Source organism: Nerophis ophidion, linkage group LG06 (genome assembly GCF_033978795.1).
Source record: "Nerophis ophidion isolate RoL-2023_Sa linkage group LG06, RoL_Noph_v1.0, whole genome shotgun sequence".
In the NCBI taxonomy this organism is placed as follows: Eukaryota; Metazoa; Chordata; class Actinopteri; order Syngnathiformes; family Syngnathidae; genus Nerophis; species Nerophis ophidion.
In genome coordinates this window covers 6,205,332-6,222,710 of record NC_084616.1, presented here as the reverse complement: position 1 = coordinate 6,222,710, position 17,379 = coordinate 6,205,332, and the positions used below count along the sequence as shown (strand labels likewise).

General features: G+C 45.6%; 1 protein-coding gene across 2 annotated transcripts in view; it reads left to right on the top strand.

Annotated features, from left to right (window-relative positions):
* The window catches only part of LOC133554102 (neural cell adhesion molecule L1.1-like), a 123,090-nt gene that overhangs the window by 78,804 nt on the left and 26,907 nt on the right, over positions 1–17,379 (top strand). For both annotated transcript variants that reach the window (XM_061902506.1, XM_061902505.1), the window contains exons 7-10: positions 1,801–1,915; positions 1,995–2,179; positions 2,310–2,441; positions 2,538–2,681. In XM_061902506.1, coding sequence (XP_061758490.1) covers positions 1,801–1,915; positions 1,995–2,179; positions 2,310–2,441; positions 2,538–2,681 — 576 coding nt within the window. The remainder of the gene's footprint in view (positions 1–1,800; positions 1,916–1,994; positions 2,180–2,309; positions 2,442–2,537; positions 2,682–17,379) is intronic.

The window sequence follows — 17,379 nt, the reverse complement described above, 5'->3', positions numbered from 1 at the left end:
GCTTCATCAAAGACAGCTCTATCTCCTGTCTAGAGCTGTCCTTGCTCACCTTCTCAGCTGAGAGACATCTAGTCCGAGCTGTTCAGAGCTGTCCCATCTAGTACAATAACAAGATCTGATAGCTCAGTTACAGCTCATGTTGTTCTATTCTGTCTTATGTTGCACCAAGAACAATTCCTAGTTTGTGATCCCGTTCTCAAACAATGGCAATAAAAACGATTCTGATTCTGATTCAAACGCTGGATAGGACAGCTCTCATCCAAGAGAGGGACCAAGATCAGATGGGTCAGCTCTTGTCAGGTTCAAACACTGATGACTTCTATTAATCAGACAAGAAGCAAGGAACCAAGCAGACACAGAGTTAAATAGAGCTCATGAGGAGACGTGTTTCGGCCGTACTCTAGTTACAGATGAGAGGCATCAGACTGCATTGTCTAGAGCGGTCCTATCTAGTCTTCTCAGATGAGAGGCATCAGACTGCGTTGTCCGGAGCTGTCCCTATCTACACTAGATAGGGCAGCTCTCGACCGCAGAGACTAGAGCTGTCCCAGTGGTTGAGCATGAACTGATGAAGCCCCTTCAGATGAGAGGTGTAGGACTGCGTTGTCCGGAGCTGTCCCTATCTACACAAGATAGGGCAGCTCTAGACCGCAGAGACTAGAGCTGTCCCAGTGGTTGAGCATGAACTGATGAAGCCCCTTCAGATGAGAGGCATCAGACTGCGTTGTCCAGAGCTGTCCCTATCTACACAAGATAGGGCAGCTCTAGACCGCAGAGACTAGAGCTGTCCCAGTGGTTGAGCATGAACTGATGAAGCCCCTTCAGATGAGAGGTGTCGGACTGCGTTGTCCGGAGCTGTCCCTATCTACACAAGATAGGGCAGCTCTAGACCGCAGAGACTAGAGCTGTCCCAGTGGTTGAGCATGAACTGATGAAGCCCCTTCAGATGAGAGGCATCAGACTGCGTTGTCCAGAGCTGTCCCTATCTACACAAGATAGGGCAGCTCTAGACCGCAGAGACTAGAGCTGTCCCAGTGGTTGAGCATGAACTGATGAAGCCCCTTCAGATGAGAGGTGTCGGACTGCGTTGTCCAGGGCTGTCCCTATCTACACAAAATAGGGCAGCTCTAGACCGCAGAGACTAGAGCTGTCCCAGTGGTTGAGCATGAACTGATGAAGCCCCTTCAGATGAGAGGCATCAGACTGCGTTGTCCAGAGCTGTCCCTATCTACACAAGATAGGGCAGCTCTAGACCGCAGAGACTAGAGCTGTCCCAGTGGTTGAGCATGAACTGATGAAGCCCCTTCAGATGAGAGGCATCAGACTGCGTTGTCCAGAGCTGTCCCTATCTACACAAGATAGGGCAGCTCTAGACCGCAGAGACTAGAGCTGTCCCAGTGGTTGAGCATGAACTGATGAAGCCCCTTCAGATGAGAGGTGTCGGACTGCGTTGTCCAGGGCTGTCCCTATCTACACAAAATAGGGCAGCTCTAGACCGCAGAGACTAGAGCTGTTCCAGTGGTTGAGCATGAACTGATGAAGCCCCTTCAGATGAGAGGCATCAGACTGCGTTGTCCAGAGCTGTCCCTATCTACACAAGATAGGGCAGCTCTAGACCGCAGAGACTAGAGCTGTCCCAGTGGTTGAGCATGAACTGATGAAGCCCCTTCAGATGAGAGGTGTCGGACTATGTAGGACAGCTTAGGCTGGAGCTGTCCTAGCTAGTGTTAGAGCATGGACTGCTTGAAGGGTTGAAGAACAGAGGTGCGATCCATCACCACATGTGGGTCTGTCCTCCAGATAACGATATCGCTTTGGGAAAGTCGCCTCAACTCTTGCACCCCAGCGGCTCCCACTCCTCGGTTGTAGCGCTCAGGGGCCAAAGTCTCACCCTGGAATGCATCCCCGAAGGCCTGTAAGGATCGTCCTCGCACGTCCGCTTTCTGCTCAAAGTCCGGCAGTCCACCTTCTTCTTCTTCTTCTTCTTCCTTCAGCCCGACTCCAAAGGTGGGGTGGACCAAGAAGGACGGCAACCTGGACGAGAGCAGCGGCCGAGGGGAGAACCACAACCGCTGGCTCGTTTTCGACAGCATCAGCCAGAGCGACGACGGCGAGTACGAGTGCCGGGCGTTCAACGGCCACGGCTCCACCACGCACTCCTTCACCGTGACCGTGGAAGGTGGGTCTCCGCCTCCTTCGGCGTCTCCTGGCCGTGTCTCCGCCTCCGTCGGCGTCTCCTGGCCGTGTCCCCGCCTCCTTCGGCGTCTCCTGGCCGTGTCCACGCTAAAACCTTCTCTCTCGTGCCTCAGCTGCTCCCTACTGGGTCAAGGAGCCTCAGAACCTGCGCTACGCTCCTGGAGAAACCGTCAAACTGGACTGTCTGGCCGAAGGCATCCCGACTCCCAACATCACCTGGAGAATCAACGGCCAGCCGCTCTCAGGTAAACAAGAATGTTGGCGCTCCCGTCCCGAGTCCCGCCTCCTCAGCTTTGCTCCACGCTGCCGCGCTCGAACTGAAATCCTGATGTGTCCCGCAGAGGTGGACGCTGACCCTCGCCGCAGCGTCTCGGACGGCGTCCTCAAGCTGCTGGACGTGGAGCTGCAAGATACCGCCGTGTATCAGTGTGAGGCCGCCAACAAACATGGCGCCCTTCTCATCAACGCCTACCTCCATGTTGTCGGTACGCACACACACACCTGCTCTTACCATACACACACCTGCTCTTACCATACACTCACCTCCACTTATACACACACCTGTACTTACCATACACTCACCTGTACTTACCATACACACACCTGCTCTTACCATACACACACCTGTACTTACCATACACACACCTCCACTTATACACACACCTGCTCTTACCATACACACACCTGCTCTTACCATACACACACCTCCACTTATACACACACCTGCTCTTACCATACACACACCTCCACTTATACACACACCTGTACCTACAATACACACACCTCCACTTATACACACACCTGCTCTTACCATACACACACCTGCTCTTACCATACACACACCTCCACTTATACACACACCTGCTCTTACCATACACACACCTCCACTTATACACACACCTGTACCTACAATACACACACCTCCACTTATACACACACCTGCTCTTACCATACACACACCTCCACTTATACACACACCTGCTCTTACCATACACACACCTCCACTTATACACACACCTGCTCTTACCATACACACACCTCCACTTATACACACACCTGTACTTACCATACACACACCTCCACTTATACACACACCTGCTCTTACCATACACACACCTCTACTTATACACACACCTGTACTTACCATACACTCACCTCCACTTATACACACACCTGCTCTTAACATACACACACCTCCACTTATACACACACCTGTACTTACAATACACACACCTCCACTTATACACACACCTGTACTTACAATACACACACCTCCACTTATACACACACCTGTACTTACAATACACACACCTCCACTTATACACACACCTGCTCTTACCATACACACACCTGCTCTTACCATACACACACCTCCACTTATACACACACCTGCTCTTACCATACACACACCTCCACTTATACACACACCTGTACCTACAATACACACACCTCCACTTATACACACACCTGCTCTTACCATACACACACCTCCACTTATACACACACCTGCTCTTACCATACACACACCTGCTCTTACCATACACACACCTCCACTTATACACACACCTGCTCTTACCATACACACACCTCCACTTATACACACACCTGTACCTACAATACACACACCTCCACTTATACACACACCTGCTCTTACCATACACACACCTCCACTTATACACACACCTGCTCTTACCATACACACACCTCCACTTATACACACACCTGCTCTTACCATACACACACCTCCACTTATACACACACCTGTACTTACCATACACACACCTCCACTTATACACACACCTGCTCTTACCATACACACACCTCTACTTATACACACACCTGTACTTACCATACACTCACCTCCACTTATACACACACCTGCTCTTAACATACACACACCTCCACTTATACACACACCTGTACTTACAATACACACACATCCACTTATACACACACCTGTACTTACAATACACACACCTCCACTTATACACACACCTGTACTTACAATACACACACCTCCACTTATACACACACCTGCTCTTACCATACACACACCTCCACTTATACACACACCTGCTCTTACCATACACACACCTCCACTTATACATACACCTGTACTTATACACACACCTGCTCTTACCATACACACACCTCCACTTATACACACACCTGTACTTATACACACACCTGCTCTTACCATACACACACCTCCACTTATACACACACCTGTACTTACCATACACACACCTCCACTTATACACACACCTGTACTTACCATACACTCACCTCCACTTATACACACACCTGCTCTTACCATACACACACCTGCTCTTACCATACACACACCTGTACTTACCATACACACACCTCCACTTATACACACACCTGTACTTACCATACACACACCTCCACTTATACACACACCTGTACTCACCATACACACACCTCCACTTATACACACACCTGCTCTTACCATACACACACTTCCACTTATACACACACCTGTACTTACAATACACACACCTCTACTTATACACACACCTGCACACCTGTACTTACAATACACACACCTCCACTTATACACACACCTGTACTTACCATACACACACCTCCACTTATACACACACCTGTACTTACCATACACACACCTCCACTTATACACACACCTGCACTTATACACACACCTCCACTTATACACACACCTGTACTTACCATACACACACCTCCACTTATACACACACCTGTACTTACCATACACACACCTCCACTTATACACACACCTGCACTTATACACACACCTCCACTTATACACACACCTGTACTTACCATATACACACTTCCACTTATACACACACCTGCTCTTACAATACACACACCTCCACTTATACACACACCTGCTCTTACCATACACACACTTCCACTTATACACACACCTGTACTTACAATACACACACCTCTACTTATACACACACCTGCACACCTGTACTTACAATACACACACCTCCACTTATACACACACCTGTACTTACCATACACACACCTCCACTTATACACACACCTGTACTTACCATACACACACCTCCACTTATACACACACCTGCACTTATACACACACCTCCACTTATACACACACCTGTACTTACCATATACACACTTCCACTTATACACACACCTGCTCTTACAATACACACACCTCCACTTATACACACACCTGCTCTTACCATACACACACTTCCACTTATACACACACCTGTACTTACAATACACACACCTCCACTTATACACACACCTGTACTCACCATACACACACCTCCACTTATACACACACCTGCTCTTACCATACACACACTTCCACTTATACACACACCTGTACTTACAATACACACACCTCTACTTATACACACACCTGCACACCTGTACTTACAATACACACACCTCCACTTATACACACACCTGTACTTACCATACACACACCTCCACTTATACACACACCTGTACTTACCATACACACACCTCCACTTATACACACACCTGCACTTATACACACACCTCCACTTATACACACACCTGTACTTACCATACACACACCTCCACTTATACACACACCTGTACTTACCATACACACACCTCCACTTATACACACACCTGCACTTATACACACACCTCCACTTATGCACACACCTGTACTTACCATATACACACCTACACTTATACACACACCTGTACCTACCATACTCACACCTCCACTTATACACACACCTGCTCTTACCATATACACACTTCCACTTATACACACACCTGCTCTTACAATACACACACCTCCACTTATACACACACCTGTACTCACCATACACACACCTCCACTTATACACACACCTGCTCTTACCATACACACACTTCCACTTATACACACACCTGTACTTACAATACACACACCTCTACTTATACACACACCTGCACACCTGTACTTACAATACACACACCTCCACTTATACACACACCTGTACTTACCATACACACACCTCCACTTATACACACACCTGTACTTACCATACACACACCTCCACTTATACACACACCTGCACTTATACACACACCTCCACTTATACACACACCTGTACTTACCATATACACACCTACACTTATACACACACCTGTAACTACCATACTCACACCTCCACTTATACACACACCTGCTCTTACCATATACACACTTCCACTTATACACACACCTGCTCTTACAATACACACACCTCCACTTATACACACACACCTGCACTTACCATACACACACCTCCACTTATACACACACCTGCTCTTACCATACTCACACCTCCACTTATACACACACCTGTACCTCCACTTATACACACACCTGTACCTACAATACACACACCTCCACTTATACACACACCTGCTCTTACCATACACACACCTCCACTTATACATACACCTGTACTTACAATACACACACCTCCACTTATACACACACCTGTCTTACCATATACACACCTCCACTTATACACACACCTGTACTTCCAATACACACACCTCCACTTATACACACACCTGCTCTTACCATATACACACCTTCACTTATACACACACCTGCTCTTACCATATACACGCCTCCACTTATACACACACCTGCTCTTACCATATACACACCTCCACTTATACACACACCTGTACCTACAATACACACACCTCCACTTATACACACACCTGTACTTACAATACACACACCTCCACTTATACACACACCTGTTCTTACAATACACACACCTCCACTTATACACACACCTGCTCTTACCATACACACACCTCCACTTATACACACACCTGCTCTTACCATACACACACCTCCACTTATACACACACCTGCTCTTACCATACACACACCTCCACTTATACACACACCTGCTCTTACCATACACACACCTCCACTTATACACACACCTGCTCTTACCATACACACACCTCCACTTATACACACACCTGCTCTTACCATACACACACCTCCACTTATACACACACCTGTACTTAAAATACACACACCTCCACTTATACACACACCTGCTCTTACCATACACACACCTCCACTTATACACACACCTGTACTTACAATACACACACCTCCACTTATACACACACCTGTACTTACAATACACACACCTCCACTTATACAAACACCTGCTCTTACCATACACACACCTCCACTTATACACACACCTGCTCTTACCATACACTCACCTCCACTTATATACACACCTGCTCTTACCATACACACACCTCCACTTATACACACACCTGCTCTTACCATACACACACCTCCACTTATACACACACCTGCTCTTACCATACACACACCTCCACTTATACATACACCTGTACTTATACACACACCTGCTCTTACCATACACACACCTCCACTTATACACACACCTGTACTTATACACACACCTGCTCTTACCATACACACACCTCCACTTATACACACACCTGTACTTACCATACACACACCTCCACTTATACACACACCTGTACTTACCATACACTCACCTCCACTTATACACACACCTGCTCTTACCATACACACACCTGCTCTTACCATACACACACCTGTACTTACCATACACACACCTCCACTTATACACACACCTGTACTTACCATACACACACCTCCACTTATACACACACCTGTACTTACCATACACACACCTCCACTTATACACACACCTGCTCTTACAATACACACACCTCTACTTATACACACGCCTGTACTTACCATACACACACCTCTACTTATACACACACCTGAACTTACCATACACCCACCTCTACTTATACACTCACCTGCACACCTGTACTTACAATACACACACCTCCACTTATACACACACCTGTACTTACAATACACACACCTCCACTTATACACACACCTGTACTTACCATACACACACCTCCACTTATACACACACCTGCTCTTACAATACACACACCTCTACTTATACACACGCCTGTACTTACAATACACACACCTCCACTTATACACACACCTGTACTTACAATACACACACCTCCACTTATACACACACCTGTACTTACCATACACACACCTCCACTTATACACACACCTGCTCTTACAATACACACACCTCCACTTATACACACACCTGTACTTACCATACACCCACCTCTACTTATACACTCACCTGCACACCTGTACTTACAATACACACACCTCCACTTATACACACACCTGTACTTTCAATACACACACCTCCACTTATACACACACCTGTACTTACAATACACACCTCTACTTATACACACACCTCCTCTTACCATACTCACACCTCCACTTATACACACACCTGTACCTCCACTTATACACACACCTGTACCTACAATACACACACCTCCACTTATACACCCACCTCCACTTATACACACACCTGCTCTTACCATACACACACCTCCACTTATACACACACCTGTACTTACAATACACACACCTCCACTTATACACACACCTGTCTTACCATATACACACCTCCACTTATACACACACCTGTACTTCCAATACACACACCTTCACTTATACACACACCTGCTCTTACCATATACACACCTCCACTTATACACACACCTGCTCTTACCATATACACACCTCCACTTATACACACACCTGTACCTACAATACACACACCTCCACTTATACACACACCTGTACTTACAATACACACACCTCCACTTATACACACACCTGTTCTTACAATACACACACCTCCACTTATACACACACCTGCTCTTACCATACACACACCTCCACTTATACACACACCTGCTCTTACCATACACACACCTCCACTTATACACACACCTGCTCTTACCATACACACACCTCCACTTATACACACACCTGCTCTTACCATACACACACCTCCACTTATACACACACCTGCTCTTACCATACACACACCTCCACTTATACACACACCTGTACTTACAATACACACACCTCCACTTATACACACACCTGCTCTTACCATACACTCACCTCCACTTATACACACACCTGCTCTTACCATACACACACCTCCACTTATACACACACCTGCTCTTACCATATACACACCTCCACTTATACACACACCTGTACTTACCATATACACACCTTCACTTATACACACACCTGCTCTTACCATACACACACCTCCACTTATACACACACCTGCTCTTACCATATACACACCTCCACTTATACACACACCTGTACCTACAATATACACACCTCCACTTATACACACACCTGTACCTACAATACACACACCTCCACTTATACACACACCTGCTCTTACCATACACACACCTCTACTTATACACACACCTGCACACCTGTACTTACCATACACACACCTCCACTTATACACACACCTGTACTTACAATACACACACCTCCACTTATACACACACCTGTATTTACAATACACACACCTCCACTTATACACACACCTGTTCTTACAATACACACACCTCCACTTATACACACACCTGCTCTTACCATACACACACCTCCACTTATACACACACCTGCTCTTACCATACACACACCTCCACTTATACACACACCTGCTCTTACCATACACACACCTCCACTTATACACACACCTGCTCTTACCATACACACACCTCCACTTATACACACACCTGCTCTTACCATACACACACCTCCACTTATACACACACCTGCTCTTACCATACACACACCTCCACTTATACACACACCTGCTCTTACCATACACACACCTCCACTTATACACACACCTGTACTTACAATACACACACCTCCACTTATACACACACCTGCTCTTACCATACACTCACCTCCACTTATACACACACCTGTACTTACAATACACACACCTCCACTTATACACACACCTGCTCTTACCATACACTCACCTCCACTTATACACACACCTGCTCTTACCATACACACACCTCCACTTATACACACACCTGCTCTTACCATATACACACCTCCACTTATACACACACCTGCTCTTACCATATACACACCTCCACTTATACACACACCTGCTCTTACCATACACACACCTCCACTTATACACACACCTGCTCTTACCATATACACACCTCCACTTATACACACACCTGTACCTACAATATACACACCTCCACTTATACACACACCTGTACCTACAATACACACACCTCCACTTATACACACACCTGCTCTTACCATACACACACCTCTACTTATACACACACCTGCACACCTGTACTTACCATACACACACCTCCACTTATACACACACCTGTACTTACAATACACACACCTCCACTTATACACACACCTGTACTTACCATACACACACCTCCACTTATACACACACCTGCTCTTACCATACACACACCTCTACTTATACACACGCCTGTACTTACCATACACACACCTCTACTTATACACACACCTGAACTTACCATACACCCACCTCTACTTATACACTCACCTGCACACCTGTACTTACAATACACACACCTCCACTTATACACACACCTGTACTTACAATACACACACCTCCACTTATACACACACCTGCTTTTACCATACACACACCTCCACTTATACACACACCTGCTCTTACCATACACACACCTCCACTTATACACACACCTGCTCTTACCATACACACACCTCCACTTATACACACACCTGCTCTTACCATACACACACCTCCACTTATACACACACCTGCTCTTACCATACACACACCTCCACTTATACACACACCTGCTCTTACCATACACACACCTCCACTTATACACACACCTGCTCTTACCATACACACACCTCCACTTATACACACACCTGCTCTTACCATACACACACCTCCACTTATACACACACCTGTACTTACATTACACACACCTCCACTTATACACACACCTGCTCTTACCATACACTCACCTCCACTTATACACACACCTGCTCTTACCATACACTCACCTCCTCTTATACACACACCTGTACCTACAATACACACATCTCCACTTATACACACACCTGCTCTTACCATACACACACCTCCACTTATACACACACCTGCTCTTACCATACACTCACCTCCACTTATACACACACCTGCTCTTACCATACACTCACCTCCACTTATACACACACCTGTACCTACAATACACACACCTCCACTTATACACACACCTGCTCTTACCATACACACACCTCCACTTATACACACACCTGCTCTTACCATACACACACCTCCACTTATACACACACCTGTACCTACAATACACACACCTCCACTTATACACACACCTGCTCTTACCATACACACACCTCCACTTATACACACACCTGCTCTTACCATACACACACCTCCACTTATACACACACCTGTACTTACCATACACACACCTCCACTTATACACACACCTGTACTTACCATACACACACCTCCACTTATACACACACCTGTACTTACCATACACACACCTCCACTTATACACACACCTGTTCTTACCATACACACACCTCCACTTATACACACACCTGCTCTTACCATACACACACCTCCACTTATACACACACCTGTACTTACCATACACACACCTCCACTTATACACACACCTGTACTTACAATACACACACCTCCACTTATACACACACCTTAACTTACAATACACACACCTCTACTTATACACACACCTGCTCTTACCATACACACACCTCCACTTATACACACACCTGCTCTTACCATACACTCACCTCCACTTATACACACACCTGTACTTACAATACACTCACCTCCACTTATACACACACCTGCTCTTACTATACACTCACCTCTACTTATACACACACCTGCTCTTACCATACACTCACCTCCACTTATACACACACCTGCTCTTACCATACACACACCTCCACTTATACACACACCTGTACTTACCATACACACACCTCCACTTATACACACACCTGCTCTTACCATACACACACCTCTACTTATACACACTTATACACACACCTGCTCCTACCATACACACACCTCCACTTATACACACACCTGTACTTACCAAACACACACCCCCACTTATACACACACCTTTACCTACAATACACACACCTCCACTTATACACACACCTGCTCTTACCATACACACACCTCCACTTATACACACACCTGTACTTACAATACACACACCTCCACTTATACACACACCTGTACTTACAATACACACACCTCTACTTACACACACATCTGTATTTACAATACACACACCTCTACTTATACACACATCTGTACTTACCATACACACACCTCCACTTATACACACACCTGTTCTTACAATACACACACCTCCACTTATACACACACCTGCTCTTACCATACACACACCTCCACTTATACACACACCTGCTCTTACCATACACACACCTCCACTTATACACACACCTGCTCTTACCATACACACACCTCCACTTATACACACACCTGCTCTTACCATACACACACCTCCACTTATACACACACCTGCTCTTACCATACACACACCTCCACTTATACACACACCTGCTCTTACCATACACACACCTCCACTTATACACACACCTGTACTTACAATACACACACCTCCACTTATACACACACCTGCTCTTACCATACACTCACCTCCACTTATACACACACCTGTACTTACAATACACACACCTCCACTTATACACACACCTGCTCTTACCATACACTCACCTCCACTTATACACACACCTGCTCTTACCATACACACACCTCCACTTATACACACACCTGCTCTTACCATATACACACCTCCACTTATACACACACCTGCTCTTACCATATACACACCTCCACTTATACACACACCTGCTCTTACCATACACACACCTCCACTTATACACACACCTGCTCTTACCATATACACACCTCCACTTATACACACACCTGTACCTACAATATACACACCTCCACTTATACACACACCTGTACCTACAATACACACACCTCCACTTATACACACACCTGCTCTTACCATATACACACCTCCACTTATACACACACCTGTACCTACAATATACACACCTCCACTTATACACACACCTGTACCTACAATACACACACCTCCACTTATACACACACCTGCTCTTACCATACACACACCTCTACTTATACGCACACCTGCACACCTGTACTTACCATACACACACCTCCACTTATACACACACCTGTACTTACAATACACACACCTCCACTTATACACACACCTGTACTTACCATACACACACCTCCACTTATACACACACCTGCTCTTACAATACACACACCTCTACTTATACACACGCCTGTACTTACCATACACACACCTCTACTTATACACACACCTGAACTTACCATACACCCACCTCTACTTATACACTCACCTGCACACCTGTACTTACAATACACACACCTCCACTTATACACACACCTGTACTTACAATACACACACCTCCACTTATACACACACCTGCTTTTACCATACACACACCTCCACTTATACACACACCTGCTCTTACCATACACACACCTCCACTTATACACACACCTGCTCTTACCATACACACACCTCCACTTATACACACACCTGCTCTTACCATACACACACCTCCACTTATACACACACCTGTACTTACAATACACACACCTCCACTTATACACACACCTGCTCTTACCATACACTCACCTCCACTTATACACACACCTGCTCTTACCATACACTCACCTCCTCTTATACACACACCTGTACCTACAATACACACACCTCCACTTATACACACACCTGCTCTTACCATACACACACCTCCACTTATACACACACCTGCTCTTACCATACACTCACCTCCACTTATACACACACCTGCTCTTACCATACACTCACCTCCACTTATACACACACCTGTACCTACAATACACACACCTCCACTTATACACACACCTGCTCTTACCATACACACACCTCCACTTATACACACACCTGCTCTTACCATACACACACCTCCACTTATACACACACCTGTACCTACAATACACACACCTCCACTTATACACACACCTGCTCTTACCATACACACACCTCCACTTATACACACACCTGCTCTTACCATACACACACCTCCACTTATACACACACCTGTACTTACCATACACGCACCTCCACTTATACACACACCTGTACTTACCATACACACACCTCCACTTATACACACACCTGTACTTACCATACACACACCTCCACTTATACACACACCTGTTCTTACCATACACACACCTCCACTTATACACACACCTGCTCTTACCATACACACACCTCCACTTATACACACACCTGTACTTACCATACACACACCTCCACTTATACACACACCTGTACTTACAATACACACACCTCCACTTATACACACACCTTTACTTACAATACACACACCTCTACTTATACACACACCTGCTCTTACCATACACACACCTCCACTTATACACACACCTGCTCTTACCATACACTCACCTCCACTTATACACACACCTGTACTTACAATACACTCACCTCCACTTATACACACACCTGCTCTTACTATACACTCACCTCTACTTATACACACACCTGCTCTTACCATACACTCACCTCCACTTATACACACACCTGCTCTTACCATACACACACCTCCACTTATACACACACCTGCTCTTACCATACACACACCTCCACTTATACACACACCTGTACTTACCATACACACACCTCCACTTATACACACACCTGCTCTTACCATACACACACCTCTACTTATACACACTTATACACACACCTGCTCCTACCATACACACACCTCCACTTATACACACACCTGTACTTACCAAACACACACCCCCACTTATACACACACCTTTACCTACAATACACACACCTCCACTTATACACACACCTGCTCTTACCATACACACACCTCCACTTATACACACACCTGTACTTACAATACACACACCTCCACTTATACACACACCTGTACTTACAATACACACACCTCTACTTATACACACATCTGTACTTACAATACACACACTTGTGCTTACAATACACACACCTCTACTTATACACACACCTGTACTTATAATACACACACTTGTGCTTACAATACACACGTGTATACTTACAATACACACACCCGTACTTATACACACACCTGTACTTGCAATACACACTTTTACTTACAAGACACACACCTGTACTTATACACACATATATACTTACAATACACACATGTATACTTACAATACACACATATATACTTACAATACACACATGTATACTTACAATACACACATGTATACTTACAATACACACACCTCCACTTATACACACACCTGCTCTTACCATACACACACCTCCACTTATACACACACCTGCTCTTACCATATACACACCTCCACTTATACACACACCTCTACTTATGCACACATCTGTACTTACAATACACACACTTGTGCTTACAATACACACTTGTATACTTACAATACACACACCCGTACTTATACACACACCTGTACTTGCAATACACACTTTTACTTACAAGACACACACCTGTCTTTATACACACATGTATACTTACAATACATACACATATACTTACAATACACACAAGAATACTATGTGGGCCCCTATAAAACTTTTTCACTTGGTTATATAACACGAGCTTTGGAGTTTTGAGTATACTAAGGGTGTACTTCAACAAAGCATCGCACTGCCGAGTGATATTTGCTGCCCTCTTGTGGACAATGAGAGTCAATCAGATCAATGACCCTTGAAAGTTCTTTGTAACAATAGCTAGCACAGCATTTACTCATATGAGACAGTGTGTCATATATGCAACAATGTTAACTGAACATTGTGGACATCATGAAAAACGTACAAACACCATACAAATATCAATATTACACACATTTAAATCCATTAGGGTGCATGATTAGAATGTTTTGTCAGTTATTAATCTTGATTACATTTCAGTTTTACCTTTAGTGTACTTTTATGTGGATTTATTGTGGGGCGGCATAGCTTGGTTGGTAGAGTGGCCGTGCCAGCAATTTGAGGGTTGCAGGTTCGATTCCCGCTTGTGCCATCCTAGTTACTGGCAAGACACTTTACCCACCTGCTCCCAGTGCCACCCGCACTGCTTTAAATGTAACTTAGATATTGGGTGTCACTATGTAAAGCGCTTTGAGTCGCTTGAGAAAAGCGCTATATAAATTTCCCGATACGATACGATGAAGAGCTACTTCAAGTTTTGTAATCCATCAGAAATATCAAGCAACTAAAACCGTAAGTGTATAGAGAGTGTTTTGCATTTTTTTCCCATCATACATTGTAATGGATTTAAATTGGTGTCATTTAAAAAAAAAAATTTTTTATGGTGCATGGACGTCCATCCATCCATCCATCCATTTTCTACCGCTTATTCCCTTTTGGGGTCGCGGGGGGCGCTGGCGCCTATCTCAGCTACAATCGGGCGGAAGGCGGGGTACACCCTGGACAAGTCGCCACCTCATCGCAGGGCCAACACAGATAGACAGACAACATTCACACACTAGGGCCAATTTAGTGTTGCCAATCAACCTATCCCCAGGTGCATGTCTTTGGAGGTGGGAGGGGCCTATCCCCAGGTGCATGTCTTTGGATGTGGGAGGGGCATATCCCCAGGTGCATGTCTTTGGAGGTGGGAGGGGCCTATCCCCAGGTGCATGTCTTTGGAAGTGGGAGGGGCCTATCCCCAGGTGCATGTCTTTGGAGGTGGGAGGGGCCTATCCCCAGGTGCATGTCTTTGGATGTGGGAGGGGCATATCCCCAGGTGCATGTCTTTGGAGGTGGGAGGGGCATATCCCCAGGTGCATGTCTTTGGAAGTGGGAGGGGCCTATCCCCAGGTGCATGTCTTTGGAGGTGGGAGGGGCCTATCCCCAGGTGCATGTCTTTGGAGGTGGGAGGGGCCTATCCCCAGGTGCATGTCTTTGGAGGTGGGAGGGGCCTATCCCCAGGTGCATGTCTTTGGAGGTGGGAGGGGCCTATCCCCAGGTGCATGTCTTTGG